General features: G+C 40.7%; 1 protein-coding gene and 1 pseudogene across 1 annotated transcript; both read right to left on the bottom strand.

Moving 5' to 3' along the window:
• Positions 1 to 1306: 1306 nt before the first annotated feature.
• Positions 1307 to 3792, bottom strand: LOC107145659 (annotated as a pseudogene).
• Positions 3793 to 12975: 9183 nt separating this feature from the next.
• Tmem225 (transmembrane protein 225) lies at positions 12976 to 15293 on the bottom strand. The gene is made up of 5 exons (XM_048795608.1): positions 15189 to 15293; positions 15008 to 15071; positions 14271 to 14417; positions 13886 to 14020; positions 12976 to 13205 (listed from the first exon to the last, which is right to left on the bottom strand). The coding sequence occupies exons 1-5, from the start codon at positions 15291 to 15293 to the stop codon at positions 12976 to 12978; spliced, it is 681 nt and encodes a 226-aa protein (XP_048651565.1).
• Between the last annotated feature and the right edge of the window lie 1266 nt (positions 15294 to 16559).

The following is a 16559-nucleotide window of genomic DNA, read 5'->3' as shown; positions in this document are numbered from 1 at the left end:
ATAAACACTTAAGTGAATGAACACGCCACAAGGAAGCTATCACACACACATCGGGATGCTCAGTACTGCAGCTTCGCCCAGCAGATGCTTACCCTGGGCGGTGTCTGCACCTGGGCACAGAAGTGGGTTCCTATTTACACCCAGGGGTACAGGAGGTGTAGAAGACTCACATCCACGTTAGAATACCAATATCACTGGCTAACTGCCTCACAGCTGAACCAGAGTCGCAGAACTTGGGATGACTGGAGGGCATCAGTGGCCAGCATGGCTTGTCCTCGCAGTGGCCTTGGGTACCTTGGTGCCACAGGGTAGAAGGTGAGGAAACCAAGGCAGCAGCATCACTTGGCCTTGACCCAGGGACCAGAGGCCACGGCCTACAACCAGCGCCCTTCTGCCTCAGGAGGTGGGCTGCAGGAGATCATTGGCAGCACTGGCTCGGCCACTGGTCAGACCCCTGACTGGGCTGCAGCTCCTGGACAGCAGGTATGGAGGTATGCAAGGCATGTCCCCAGCACTGAGCTCTGGCCAAGGTGTCTGGGGACCAAACCACCTAATTGTTGTGCTTATTTATTCGTGTGCACAAATCAAGAAAAGGACGGTTAAACGCACATGTGGTGTGATCTTTTAGACCCATGATCAAAAGAGGACAGCAACTCTCCCAAGACAAGAGGTTTACTTAGATGTTAGAATCACCTAGTGACTACAGGAGACTGGACACCAGAGGACGGGGCTGCAGAGTGTGCCACTGTCTCAGTGGGGGTCTCACGGGGCCAGAACTGGCCGGTCAGTTCACTTGCTGGCCACTGTGCTTTGAAACATTTTACTAATCCAAGGCTGTGATTGCAGTGTTCAGAGGAACTGCTCTGGCTGCTAAGGACCAGTGAGTTCTTTATTAAAAGCAATATTCTGGGAGCTTCCGACAGACATATGCATTTTAGGGCTTCCTAGAGGGTGGCTACAGCCTCCCCAGGCTTGAACATCTGAACCAGCAACTGGCTAGAGTCCTGGCCAAGGTGACCCTTGCTGTGACGGTAAGAATCAAAATGTGTGCTCATCTGCGGCTCCCATGTGGACCACAGAACGCTGCAGTTAGGAACAGCCTTCAAAATCAAGATGACATTTTCCAAAAATATTTTTTACAGCACTTTAAATATTTACAAAAAGCTACAAAAATCATATTTACCAGGACACATCTGTTAAACAAACCTCATGTTATTGTACACATGTACAGGGATATGTACAGGTCTCTGGCTGCCACTCTCCTGCGCACACGGCTCTCCACAAGGGGACAGGGCCAGGTTGCGCGTCATTGCTTGAGGACTCTGCCCTTCACCACTGAGCCACTGTCCTCCAGGGAGCTGTCGCTGCATTCACTGGTATCACTGCCCAGCATCTCCTGGTCCTGGTCATCCCTGTTCACCACCCTGTGACCATACCTCAGGTCCAGGATGCCTTCCTCTGAGCCCAAGTTCCTCTTGTCCTGCAAACGGAGCCCTGCCCGGGCTTTCCTCCTTGGCCAGTGCCCACTGTCCTTCTTCACGAGCAGTGTGGGCTTCCAAACATGGGGGCTATGACTGGCCTGGGTCTCCCTGAAGGCTGAGAAGGACGGGTCCTGCAGAGGCAGGCCTAGGTGGGGACTGAAGAGGCCGGCCTGCTGGCCTCCCCAGGGGACGCTCTTCCCAAAGTGGAACAGCTGGGTGGACAGCAGGGGAGAGAAGCCTGGAAAGGACATGTTCTTCCTGGGGTCCAACGTGAGGCTGTGTGGGACCCTGGCCTGCCCCTGGGTCTCCTCTTTCTCACCCCTGAGGCCCCCGATCCATGCTGAACTCCAACCTTCTAAATTCAGTGACCATGGGCTGGGCAGCTGGCTGTGGTGGACAAGGTCACTCCAGGGGATGGCCAGCTCAGCCTGGGGTCCCGGGTGGGGGACAGCAAGCTCCGGCTCCCGTAGTTGACGTGAAAGTTTCCCCTGGAGCTTCTGGTTTCAGATCCTGCTGTGGCACAGCTGGGCAGCTGACCAAAAGCACTTTCTGTGGCTGCGGGCTCAGCACGGGGCGGGCACTGGTCTTTGTGAACATAGACATTTCTCCTACTCACTGGACACCCTTTGGCAGAGGGGTTCCCACTGGCACTCCTGGGTAGTGTGGGCTCATACCTGCCTGCAGCTGCAGGGTGGTGGGAAGTGTGCTCTGTGTGGGCTGTGCCCTTCCCGCCCGAGATGAAGAGGCTGGGGGCGCACGGTCCCCCAGCTTTCTCTGTGCCTCTTAGTCCTTCAGCCAGTGGAGGGCTATCCCTGGCCCTCTGGCTCCATGTGCACACACTGGGCTGCAGAGCGGGGACCAGCTCCTTCCTGCAGGGCTCCTCTGGCAGGGCTGGGCCCCCTCCTTGAACTGCTGAACTGCTCACGGACTCCTTAGCCGTAAATTTTTGCCCAAAACTTTCTAATCTCCAGTTCGATGCTGTCGTCACTGTCCACTGAACTGTCCTCAGACAGGGAGCTGGGAGCAGAGCACGCATGGTCACGGGCTCCTGTTTCCTTGAAGAATGGAGTCCCTTCGGGCATCTCCTCCTGGACTGGAGAGCTGGGGCTACGTCCTTGCCCCCCAGCTTCCTCCCCTCTGCTGTACCACTGAAGGCACCCGGCAGTCATCTCCCCAGGCATGCCCTGCTGTCCCTTCTGGATGTGGACAGGCAGATCCTCAGCACCCAAAGGCCTCTGTCCTCCCAGTGTGTGCACAAACTGTGTCTTGGGGGTGCTGAACCTGATCTTCTTCCTGCAGGCTGCCGGGGGATCCCTGCACCTCTTCTTGAGCTTCTGCTTGGATCTCAGCAGGTTCTTGATGGCCATGTTGAGGTCCTCGTCACTGTCCAGTGAGCTGCTCTTGTCCTCAGAGCTGGAGCTCTCTCTCTCACCAACGCTCCTCCCTTCTTCTGCCTTCCCCTGTACCCCAAGGCCTTGCGACATGCAAATGTCACTGAGCATGAAAGGCCTGGAGGGGATAGGCTGGCTTCTGGCCTGGCACTCTCTGCCTGGGGCCTCATCCGCGTTTCCCTGGCTGGATGGATCCTGCCTGCTGTGGCCAGTCTGAGCTTGCCCCTGGCTGCAGTCGCCATCCTGGGCACTTTCTTTCATCTCCTTTGGTTTCTTGGGGGTGGACAACATCACAGCACCTGCTCCACCTCTGCATTTCCTTCAGCAGCTTAGTGGCAGGCCTGGGGTTTTAGAGAAAGGGGCCTTGGGGACACTGGTCTGACTGCTGGGGCTCGGTGGGGAGAGTGGGCCTGGGGTGGGTTGTGGGCAGCTTTCGGCTCTGGCCAGCAGACTTCCTAACTGTGCCTTCAGAGCCAAAAATGTCCGGATCTCCTGCTCTGTGCTGTCATCATTGTCCACGGAGCTGCTGTCCCCATCAGAGCCAGAAGGCATGTTGGGGGAGCAGAAAAGTGGGCCCACAGATGCAGCCCACTGCCGCACCCTCCACAGGCACCCGGCAGGATGGTCTTGGAGATATCCAGGATCGCTTCAGCGCGCGGCCAGAGGCCCGTTCCCAAAGCCCACTGCTGGTGGTGGTGGCTGCTGGAGGTACGGTAGCCCTGGCATCCCTTGGTGGCTTGGAGTCCATTACCTTTAAATTCAGTCTTACATAAAATCTCAGTATATAAGCAAAAGGTAGACAAGTTTGTTTTTTTTTTTTTTTTAAGCCAGAATATAGCATGAGCAACCTCTAGTCGAATTCTTAATATAATCCTCACTCTGGTTTGAAACCTCATGAGCTCAGACTTTATTGTATGCATTCTGATCTTCTGAGCTCCCACCAGAATCAAACATTAAACTCTGCTTACAAATTCTAAGCATTCTCTAGTCTAAATAGCCAAACCTTTTTAATATCCTTCTGCCAATAATCTCCAACGGCTCATAAAACACATGGTCAGGAGTTAGGGCAATGACTCCACCTCTGAGTACCAATTAGATCTGTTGTTAGTCATCTTTTAGTCACTGTGACCAAAATACCTGACAAAAGCAACTTTGAGGAGGAAATATTTATTTTGAACTCAGGGTTTTGGAGTTTCCTTCCATGGTCAGGTGGCTCCATTGCTCTAGGCCAGAGGTGATGTAGAACATCATAGCAGAAGGGCATGGAAGAGGATAACTGCTCAGTTCATGACTGCTGGGAAGTAGAGATAGAAAGGGAAACAATGCAGGAAAGATAAACCCTTCCAGGGCTTGCCCCTAGTGACCCACATTCTCCAACCATGCCCCACATGCCCATAGTTACCACTCAGTCAGTTCATTCAAACCACACGTACTGATTAGGTTACAGTTCTCATAATCTAATAATTTCATATTTGGATATTCCTGCATTAACACAGGAGCTTTTGGGGGACACATCATCCAAACAATAACAATTTTCTTCTATTTTATGTTTATAGATAATTTTTCCCCACCATCTAATAAATGCTTAATAAATGATTGCTGGCTTGAAGGCTAGAAGCCATAGGAGAAATAATACTAACTCTAGAAAGAATGACAGGTTCTGTTTTGGATAACTAATTGCCTATATTTGGAAAACTACCTCATTGGGCCTCCGTTTTATCATTTTTAAATCAAAATGTTTGAAAAGAATGCTCTCTAAGGTGCTTCCTTAACAAACCACTGATTTTATATCTGCATCTCTGAAAGATGTTCCCCACAAATACCTTTACTTGAATTTTTAAAAAAAGTACTTTAGTATTTAAGAGCATGTGGTTTAAAGTCAGATTATGGTTTCATTCCACTTATCCTTGACTAGTGAGTTAATCCTCAGTTATCTCATGAAATGAAATTGAGTAATATTAACACCATAGTTTTATCTTAACTGTGAAATAAAATGTATTAAGCCTTGAGCATAGAGCTTGTGTGTGGTTAATGCTTAATAGTTTTGTTATCTATGACTAGGATCAAGCTCATTAATTCTTTGAGAATTAGAATTTGAAGCATAGAAGTATAAAAACAGTGTGTTTTCATAACTATGAACACTTTTTTTCTGGAAACATTTGTCTGGGATGTACTGCTGATGGATTTGTAATTGTAGTTGTAATAGGCCATTATCTATCTATCTATCTATCTATCTATCTATCTATCTATCAATTTCCATTTAGAATTAAAGTTCTTCACCCAGGTTCATAGACCTTTCCTCTATAATAAAGGGGTCTGTGAACTTGTACTTCCATGAAAAAATTAAAATTTATGAATATTGCTGGGTGCAGTGGTGATGCTTGTAATCTCAGCAGCTCAGGAGTCTGAGGTAGAAGGACGGTGAGTTCAAAGCCAGCCTCAGCAACCTAGCAAATTTCAAGCAGCTTAGTGAGACTCTGTCTCAAAATAAAGTTTAAAAAGGGATGGGGATGTGGCTCAGTGGTTAAGTGCCCTGAGATTCAATTCCTGGTTCAAAAAAGAAAAATTATAAACATTAGTATTTTTGTTGAGAATAAGATCCCTCCAGCAGGCCTTATTTGGCTCTATTTCTGATTTGCTGTTGTTTCAATTTTTATGATCAAAATTTATATTCTAACTTTGAAGTTGTTAGAATTTATTTTAAATGCTTTAACTCCCTAGATTCATTTTATCTCATTTGTTACTTCCAGGATATTTCTTATAGACTCAGGCCAGAGAAAGGTAAAAGTAGGAAAGAAGTTAAAAAGAGCACAAATAAAATAGAATCCAAAGGTTTAGAGTAAGAAGAGATAATTATACATAATTCTGTCTTGAAAAATTAGAAATAGTAAACTGATAGATTTTACAACTTAAGATCATGTTTTATCTATGAATATACCGCCAGGCTTACTTTAATTACTTTAAAAATTCCAGGTAATCCTGAAGTTTTGTGTGCTATGTTGATGTAGTTGATTTTATTTATTTATTCATTAATTCATGGAAGGTTCATTTATTCATTCATTCATTGTATATCAGATTACGTTTTTTATGCCAGACTTTTTAGAAACGATTTCTATGGTATCATTTTGCTACAGACTTAACTTCTATGACTCTTTAGTTTAAACACACCACTGTTTTTGAGTAGAATTTTCTTTGTGGCTTTATGAAGATAGATAGATAGACATATAGGCCAACAGATACATAGATATAGATTGAACTTCTCTTTGGAAGGTTCATAGACTTCCAAATTAAACAACTTTTTATGACATTGTAAGAGGAGTTTTAGAACAATTTCTTGAATTATGAACCAGAAAAACTTCTGATTTATGATACATCTACTGTAGGCTAGATTGGCAAGTATTTACTCAAAACAACATTTACTCTATTGAAAAATTTAAACATTTTCCAAAACACATGCTTGTAGATATTGCTGTGACCTGCATGGTAAGTGAACAGTTCTCCAAATGCAGGTGGTGGGTGGATTAAGAAAATAAGAAATTATAAGAAATAAAGACAAAAACTCAATTATAGGTGAAAAGTGGTACTCAGTGGGTGAATTAGCCCTGGTGGAGTGTGCTTCAACAATGAGCAAGGCTGTACTTATTATATTGGTTTTAAACATGAAAAAGGATTCACTGTGAAAAGGCTTCTTGAGGTAAACAGGAGGAAGTTGTGAGTAAAACAGCTTAGTTGGGGCTTTTCAGTTTAGGCCCATCTGTTCTACCTCTGGGCAGCTGGGATTCCAAAAAAAAAAAAAAAAGACTTTTGAACTAGCAAATTCCATGACAAGCATGGAATTCTCCCTATCAACAGGAGTCACCTGCTGATGGATGTTTCTCTCAGTACCTTTACACTGGGAAGATTCCCAGGAAAGACATATCACTGGGAATACATAGTTCAAAACAATTACTCATTCACAGCTCCGGACACAGATATATAAAGATAAATCTGAAAATACAGGTGAAAAAAGGCCAGAAATTCTCATCTTTTTATCAAGAGTGTCAATGTTAAAATATTGGTTAATGTCTCTTTTCTTTCTTTCCTGTGTGCATCACCCTCTGAAAGAACTGGCAGTCAGCTCTAAGTTTCTTCAGGTGGGTCACTGTCTGAAGACAGACATTTCTTTTGTTTGCATGCACAGAAGTGAGTATTGAAAAAGCCAGGTCCCATGTGGGAGCGATCTACTGAGCAAGTATGTAACTTTTGTCTTGGTGGTGGGTATTCTTTGTTTTCCTGAGGGACATTAAGTTCTTTCTTTATCTGAAAATTCTATTATTTGGATGTCTCTCCAGTATTAGGATTAATTTGTTTCCATCTTTTTCATTTATTATCTCTCTTTCCTCCTCTTTCATATCCTAGTTCACTGGGAAATTTCCATAAATTCATAATTCAACATTCTTGTTTTATTTATATTTTTTTGATTATTATATTTTCAGTTTCAAAGAGTGTGTTCCCAGTCTCTGATGATTCCCTTTTTTACATCAAGTTATTTCTTTTTTTACTTTCTTTTCTCTTTCTTTCTTTCTTTCTTTCTTTCTTTCTTTCTTTCTTTCTTTCTTTCTTTCTTTCTTCTTCTTCTTCTTTCTTTCTTTCTTTCTTTCTTTCTTTNTTTTTTTTTTCTTCTTCTTCTTTCTTTCTTTCTTCTTCTTCTTCTTCTTCTTCTTCTTCTTCTTCTTCTTCTTCTTCTTCTTCTTTTTTTGCATAACAGGAATTGAACCCTGGCCTCTCTTATTTCTGAGGAGAAATCTGTCATAATATTTTTTGTTTCTCTATTTTTAATATTGTCTTGGTTTCTTGGGCTTTCAACAATCTGATCATGATAAACTAGTTATGAGTTTTTGTTGTTTTTTTGTGATGCTGGTGTCGGAAATGAGGGATTGGCAAATGTTAGGCAAGTGCTCTACCACTAAATTACGTTATGATTTATTATTTATTTATTTTATTTATTCTAATTGAGCTTCCTGAATTTCTTGGAACTTTGAGTTGACATTTTATTATAATTGAAAAACTGTTGCCCAGTATCTCTTCTAATAGTCCTTTGTCCTGCTCTGTCTCCATTATGTTTGGAAATTCCAGCAGATACATTAGAGCATTTTATATTTTGCACACATTTATAAATTTTATTTTTACTTTCCTTTGTGTTTCAGTTAGAATAGTGTCTACTTTCTCTTAGGGTTTATTAATCCTTTCTTTTTCAGTTAAGTCTATCAAATATTTTTTAGTTTTTTTAATGTTTTTATTAGTGCATTATAGTTATAGATAATAATGAGGTTCATTTTGACATATTCACAAATGCATTAATATCAAATGGCTTTTAAATTTTTAATACTTTTTAGTATTTCATTGGATTCATTTTCATGAATATTTTCATTAGAATAGTCACAATTTGAACTTATCTACAGATTCTTGCATCTGGATTATTTGAGTATGTTCCTATTGACTGATGACTTTTCTCTTGATTTGGGAGGACATCTACCAAATAGTACTCTCTATTGCATATCAAGATTTGAACATTTAGTTGAAATTTAGTGTTTTTTTTTAAACCCTCATCTCTTCTTACTTTCTTTTATAACTTTTTTAAAAAGTATTTAAGACATATGAGAAGGTATACAGAATAAAACAATGGACCCCCATAGCCCTCCACAGGCACAGGGCTGAGGTTGCTAAAGATGATGTATAGAATCTCATTTTGGTAGTGGCTGAATTTACAATCTAAGTTGACCTCTCAGCCTCATAGTGTGTTTAAGTGAGGATACTGATTAGGAAAGGATGGTGTCCTGTAAGTTGGGGAAAGATTGTGTTGGAAAACTCTGATTAATCTGGGGACATGAAGTTTATATTCTGATGAATCTTCTTTGCTAGTGGAAGAGATCTTCACACACTCAACATAAGAGGTCTTTCAACACCCAGTGAAAGTGGCCGCTCATTCCCAATGTATTGCCTTTCCCACCCCCATTTATGGGCATTAATCCTGTATTGTCTGAGGAAACTATAATGGCATCCTTTGAGGCAGTTTCTATGCAAGATAAAGCTAACCCTCTCCCCTCTACTCTCTTTTCCTTCTAGACCTATAACTTGATTCAAGTCCCAGCAGCAGTTTTCTAAAAAGTGAAATATAAGTTTTAGCCTATGAGGAGGCATACTGTACTCCAAAAGAACAACTTGAATTTTCTAATTTATATAGACAGAAATCCAGTTATAGAAATGTATGCTGTAAGTCTGGTGTCAGATGGAAGCAACATAAAGTTGGATCAGACTGAATTCATTGCCAAGATTCAGCATTGAATGTTGTAGCTGGAGTAGTTAGAAAGGACGATAATGTTTGATTGGTTGGCTGAAATATTGATGGACAGGTTATTCACAGAGAGTGAAATGGAAATGACAGACCAGTCTCAGTTCAAGGTTTAATGTAGAGTGAGGGAGTCAAAGGCCTGGAGAGATGGAATGTTAGAGCGAATTTGTCATTTAAGACCTAGTCACTCACACTGAGAGGGCACAGGAAACACATTTCACCAAGACTGTGAAAAGTAAATTTGTGAGAGGAACACTGGTTTAAGAGTGTTACTAAAAGATAACAAAGTTACAAGTGACCAATAAAAATACAACACAGGTTCTCTGATCTCTGATTTTAAAACCTTTTAAAGTTTTCTTATTATACAACATTTTCCTTATGAATTTTGAGCTTTGAAATGAGAAATTTAATGTAGTATTCTAAGAATTTGCAAGAAAGTGGTGATGAGGAAAAAATGTTACCCCCCCAAAAAAAGGAAGAAAGAAAGGAAAGAAAAAGAAAGGAAAACAGAGAAAGTCTTAAGGACAATTTTTTTTTTTATACACAGGTTGTTATAGTCCAGAATCTGTCATTTAGATCATCGAGAAAAGGCCAGCTTTTTTTTCCTCCTCAGGGTCATGAGGTTAAGAGACTTCAGAAGGGAGAGCAGTGCTACATCTTCTCAGAGAAGTATACATAACCCAAAGAACATCAAAATAAAAAGCCCTCAATGCCACATTCCTATTTTAAAATGCCTATAGGAACCATGGCAAATAGCAACTTCATTTGTTTTTAGCCATCCCAAATTTTCATTAAAAATGACATAATGCTTTTGAAGCTCCCAAGTTGTCCAACTTTTACTATTCCAAAGGGCAATCAAGCTTCTGTCAGGGTCATAAAGGACTATATAGGGAGGAAGGAAAATCTAGGACATTAAGGATGTTTTAAACAATTAACTGTGCAATTACAAGTGTCATTATAAGAGGCAAGCAGATACTTTACTTCTGTTATGGATCTGATGTGAGGTGTCCCCCCAGAAACTCCTGGGCTAATTCAGGAGTATAAGAGGTGAGATGATTGGATTGAGAGATGTAATCTAATCAGCCCACCCTAGTTTGCATGGATAAACTGAGTAGTAAATGTTGGAGCATGGATGGAGGAGGTGGGTCATTAGAGGTGTGCCCTAGAAGCATTCATCTTCCCTGTGGCTCCATCTCCTCCATCTCTGTGTTTCCTGGCTGCCAAGAACAGAACAGCTTCCCTTTGCCACAGCCTTCTGCCATGATGTTCTGACTCACCTTGGGCCAAGAGCAATGGAGTCATCCAACTATGGACAAAAATCTCTGAAACTATGAGCTCAAAATAAACTTTTCCTCCACTAAGTTGTTCTTGTCAGGTGTTTTGGTCACAGTGATGAAAAACTGACTAACGTAAGTACATAAAATAAGACAATGCAATGGTGGAAGTTGAGATTTGGAGATGCTACTATGCCAGCTTTGAATACAGAGTAAAAGACTATGAGCCCAGAAAAGTGCCCCTGAAAGCTGGAAAAGTCCAGGAAGCATTCTCCCCTATGCATGGCCTTGCTGACACCCAGGTTTCAGCTGATTTTGAAGCTGACATTGGACTTCTAATTAGAATTATTGTTAGTGTTGTTCTAAGCCACCAAGTTTGTGGAATTTGTTACAACAGCCATAGAAAGCCCATACATACTTGATTTTACTTTTCTCTACCTTTCTGTGCACATGTAAGATAATAGCTGTTGCAATCATTCACAAATATGCATATATATTCAATTATGTATATATTCCACATATAGAGATATATGTGGAATATATTGGAATATATTAAATTTGTGTGAAAACATGTTCAAAATTATCTGATTCAAAATCAAATTCCTGCAAGGAAGGTATGATTGGTCTAATTGTAGTGTTCACTCCTGATTTACTTATTTATGAAAAGAATGAGTTAGCAAGAAGTCATATCTGCCTGTGTCCACAAAGCTTCTGAGAAGGTACTGTGAGGGTAAGGGCTTTACGAAGTATGTGGAAACACGAGAGAGACAAAAGACATCTCTAGGAGCAAAAATAGTCCTGAGTAGCATGGTCACTGACTATCTGGTTATATGGACAAAGATGGGAGCCTTCAGAGTTGGCATGAAATCTACTATAGAAGAGCAAGTAGAAAGGGTGCTACCTGAAAAATGGATTCAGGATATTATAAGAAATCACAGTGCATCATAAGATAATATAGTGAACAAATGTTTAAAGATCAAAAATTAAAAAAACAATGACTCTAAGAATTAAGTAGTCACATCATATTCTGGAGATTGGGGAGAGGACAATGAATAAGGGGAGGTACATTTGATCAGTGCATGCTATATGCATGTATGAAAATATCACGTTGAATCTCATTAATATGTATAATTGATACATGTTAATATATATTTTTTAAAAAACTAAATTTAGTAAACTGAGAAATGTGTTTACAATAACCTTCAATAATAGTGAACAATGAAACATCAATTAGAAATAAAATGTTAAATTATTTATATTTTGAGTAGCTCTGTCAAGCCAAAAGACACCATAAATAATGTTAAAAGCCAAGGAATAGCTGAGAAAAGATATTTGCAAGTAATATTACCATTAGTATTAGTTTTTAATACATAAGAAGAACAGCAAACCAATAAGAAATATGTAAATGATACCATAGAAAAAAAGCCAAATAGTGATCCACAAAAGAGGAAGTCCAGATGCTCAATAATTGAATGAAAAGGTGAGCAAACTCAATAATTCAAACCATCAAAGATCAAAAGTGTTTGCAGTGGCAAAGAAAAACAACTCATTTACTGCTGGCAGGAAGGTAAATTGGTGCAATCATTTTTGAGATGATTTTGACAATATTGTGACAACTTCAGAAGATGTTCTCTGATGGAGCAATTCCAGTCCCAGTTAAATACAGAACAGTAGTACATTGACAAAGGAAGCTATGTATAAGAATATTTAGTGTAACATTGTAACAAAATGAAAGGAAATGAGTAAATGTCCATCAACAATAGTATGAATATTTTACTTTTTACATCTACTTTGGAATGCCTAATAGTTTAAGTGAATTATATAGAACTAAACTCAGTTAAGTCTTATATAGAACTAAACTCAAGAGTTGATGAATGAAGAAAACTGCAAAAAGTGATGTATATGTTATGATATTTAATAATTTTCATAAATTTGGAAAGCTAGTCCCTATAATTTTTATAGATTCATTGAAGTAAAAATGTTAAGATTCTCTTGATCATTTTATATTGTGCATTATTATTATAAAAGTGTGTTATTATGGGAAACAATGGAGGAAATGAGATTAGGAAAATGTTTAGAAGAATATCATTTATACCTATAAATTTAATTGAAAAACTTCTAGTAGAAATAATGGAAACAATATGGGGTGCAATGCTAACTTTTCATTAAGAGGAGTGATGTGTACACAGGTATTTATCATATTGCTTTGTATTTTTTCTTATGTTCAAAATATTATAGGATACAATAAAAAGTAGTATAAGTCATAAATTTTTATGAAATATAGAGTTAACACAAGTATTATTTATATGACATTGATTTTTATTAATAAAAATTGTAGAGAAAGCTATTTGTTTAGGAGGCTAGGGTTAAAAGGCTCATTTGCTGAATCTTTTTACAGAACCCCAGCCCACTCACAGTCATTTAAGTTATGCTGAACACAAAATACAGCACACAGAAAGATACAGGTGGGTGTACACTGCAAAATATGGATCATAACATCATAGAGCCCAGGTTACACGCCGAGCTTGGACATGTGATCTGTTCGCAATGTCTTCCTTTGAATTATGGGAGTGCACACGGACGATGCTACGAGGCATCGCAGTGCGTTCTGGAAGCGAAATAACTTTGATGGAACTCCCAGACAGCTGTAGATCTTTGGCAGATTTTTGGATTTTCAGGCAGGTACAGCTATTTACAAACACCTTGTATTCTATGAAAGAGAGGATACCTAGGGAAAGCACAAGCAGGGGAGCAGGATAAAGGAACAATGAAGAGTCACAGAAACATTTCCCTTTATGTTGACAGAAGACCTGGACCCAAAGCTTGGTGGATCCCTGCCAACTACCCAAAGCCATCAGGTAAAAGGGGATGCTTTAGTGGAAGAGATGGAAAACACATGCATTAACAGCTTACATGCTTCTCAGCTCAAGAAAATTGAGAATTCTTTTTGAAAGAAGATGTACTTCTATCTGATTTAGGGAGAGCAATTTTCAAAGAAATTTTATGAGGAGGATCTCCTTTTAGCACCAGACACTGCTTCTCTCTTCCCTCAAACTGCTCAGGCGCTACACTATATTCCCAGGGTCACTGCCCCTCTCCATACAATTGAGCATTCCAGTCTCAGCCACTCTCCTGGGTGGTGAGCATGACAGTTATCTCTTCCCTAAACTGGGGAAGGTATGAAAGATGGAAGAAAAAATGGAGTATAGTGAACACTTCACCCAGGCCTGGTTTCCAGCTCTCTCCTCATAGGAGCTGTCTTTAGAGAATGAGTTCAGAAGATCGTTAGTCTTGTAAAAAGCAAGGTTTGTACCTTTTGCTCCATTCCACTGTCCCATACTTTCACCCTGACCCCTACCAGGAGTAGAATGGTTCCCTTCACTCTTTAAGGACCCCGAGGACACTCACTACAGGCTAGAAGGAGGATGATGGTGAAGTAGGCAGTGGCAGCGACCCAGGTGATCTTGAAGCTAGAGAAGTACACAGTTTTACCTTTCCTTAGCATACCATCATACAGTAGAAGTGCACAGAACAGCAGGATACCTGGTGTCCAGAAAAAAAGAGAAAATGGTCTCAAAACAGAAACTTTGATTCCTTTAACTCTGCACCTGACATCCCAGCCTCCACCCTCTCCAATTGCATCTTACCCAAAGACTGGTATCAATTTAGTGCGGGATCTAACACTGCACATATCTATAAATCAGAGAACTGGGAAGGCCAGCTGGTCAGAGACTGTACCATGGGACCTACAAACCTACTATAACTCCACACCTGTGTTAGGAGAGCTAGTTACCTGTTAAGAGACTGAAGAGGAAAATGATGAGGTAGACATATTTATTTTGAGGAATAATGTAGGTGAAAAGCAATCCCAAGATGAAGTTAGAGGTGCAGGAAGTGATCAAGACTGTTAGCATCATAATTCTGATAATTTTCAGGCCATCTGTTGGAAAGCAGAAGTTGCACTGAGAAAAGGACACATATTTCTTTTAGACTCATTTCCACCTGGGACCCACATATCTCTAGGTAAAAAATGAGAACAGGGTAAAAGATTTGATTAAGTAACTAAGAGAGAAAGAGGAAGAGGATAAAGAGACAGGTGTCTTTAGGCTGGAAAAGGGACTTTATAAGCTTCTTTCTCATTCCCCCCGCCCCCCTCCCCCCGAGAACTCATTTCTTATCAAATACCTTAGTTTACCTGTCCTTATAGTGGCAATATAATCTATATTCCTTCTTGTCAGTTACCTTCCTTTTCAAATAACCCTTCTACTCTCATTGTTCTAACCACCATGCTGCCACCAAGTTTTCTCAGATATTTAGCAATTAAGTCTCTAAGCTTCTAATGTTTTCTCCTAAACACCTAAAAGGTGAGATTTTAGAGTCTGCCCTGAGTGTGTTGATTATGGAAGTGGGCACACACTGCAGCCTGAGGAAGTTGCTCCACAGAATACTAGGTAAGTTGATGAGATGATCAGAGTCAAGAACAATGAAATCTTCCTCTTCACCCATCAATTTTCAAAGCATAATTCTGACCTTCTGGCCAAACAGCAGTACAACACGTCATCCATGGATTGTGGATAGTCTCATTGTTTGTTGTCTGGTTGTTTGTTGCCTCGTTGTTTGTTGTCTCGTCTGTTGTCTTGTTTGTTGTCTGGTTGTCTGTTGTCTCATTTATTGTCTTGTTGTTTGTTGTCTCGTTTGTTGTTTTGGGGACTAACTTAATCCATTCCTCCCAAATGATTCCTACTATCAAGAAGAGTACTACCCAGGAGGACACAAGTATATTGGTGGCTTGGATATGCCTCAATGACACAGGCATTATTTTGGGTGGAAATTTCTAGCTGAGACCACAACAAATATTTCATAAGTCTCTTTGATAAGTCACAGGAGGAAAGGGAAAATCTGGACTTTTAGTGAATACTGATATATGGGCAGTGGCAGAAGCTGAAGTAGCTGTGGAACAGAGAAGATAACTTCCTCTCTACCATTCCTGTATTGAGGGTGGTCTGTCGTTAGGCAACAAACTGCCACGGAATCACCTATTGGTTTGACCCTTGACCCTGGGGCCTATGAAGTAGAAGGACCAAGATGCTCAGAGGGGCTGAGAGAGCTACCAGACATAGAGGGAGATCTGATATCATACCCCCCCCCCCCAAACACACACACAGAAAGGGGAGGGAGGAAGGGAAGGAGAGAGAGAGACACTGAAGGAGAGACTGAGGGAGAGAGAGACCTATCAACTGTAGGGATGAACAGAGGCCTTGAAAGAAGCTAGACACTCATGACTACAGCAGTTCCATTTTAGAGTTAGAATTACCAATTCCAGGATTAGTTGACATGCAGCAGGCTTCTGTGAAGAGGATTTCAAGATCATTTGGAAGAGTAGTCAGCTAGCTAGCTAGCACCACCACAAAAGGAATGACCATTCCAAATATAGAACATTTTGAAGAAACTCAGGATCTTTTTGGAATTTCTGAGCATAGTTTATTTAGTGAGGCTGTCAAGAAATAGATCAGTGCCTTGAAATCCAAAGAACTGGCCCCATACACTGGGCCATTGTAAGCATTTTTAGATTCCTTGAGTAGGCAACCATGGTACACACTAAGCAGAAACTGAGGGCTTGTACTGAAATTCCCCAATTTCCTTTTACTGAATAAACAGGAAATCTTCTCCAAAGGACCCTTTCTGCCTATTATTGTTTTGACCTTCTTGCAGGCCACTTTCTCAGGGTCAAAATGGCTTCTTTCATTGTCTTAAACATGCTACGTTGTCTCTCTTTCAGCCCTTTCTATACATCTTTTGTTGTTGTTGTTGTTGAACTGGGTATTGAATCCAGGGGTGCTATACCATGGAGATACATCCTTAGATTTTTTTTATTTTTTAATTTGAGACAGGGTCTTGATAAGTTTTTGAGAGTATCACCGAGACACTGAGGCTGATATTGACCTTGTGATCCTTCTGCCTCAGACTCCCAAGTTGCTTGAAATATATGTATGAGCCCCTATGCCCAGCTTTTAAACATTTTTTTCTCTGATTATATATATAAATTATACATACATATATATAAATTATATATATATATATA

This window comes from Marmota marmota, unplaced genomic scaffold (assembly GCF_001458135.2).
Source record: "Marmota marmota marmota unplaced genomic scaffold, marMar, whole genome shotgun sequence".
Taxonomy (NCBI): domain Eukaryota; kingdom Metazoa; phylum Chordata; class Mammalia; order Rodentia; family Sciuridae; genus Marmota; species Marmota marmota.
This window is presented reverse-complemented; position numbering and strand designations above follow the sequence as displayed.

Coding starts and splice junctions, on each gene's coding strand:
- Tmem225 (XM_048795608.1), bottom strand. CDS start 15,293: ATGCCTGTGTCATTGAGGCATATCCAAGCCACCAATATACTTGTGTCC. Junction 14,418..15,007: donor TACTGCTGTTTGGCCAGAAG/GTCAGAATTATG, acceptor GCTTTCCAACAG/ATGGCCTGAAAATTATCAGA. Junction 13,206..13,885: donor CATCCTCCTTCTAGCCTGTA/GTGAGTGTCCTC, acceptor TGCTTTCCCTAG/GTATCCTCTCTTTCATAGAA.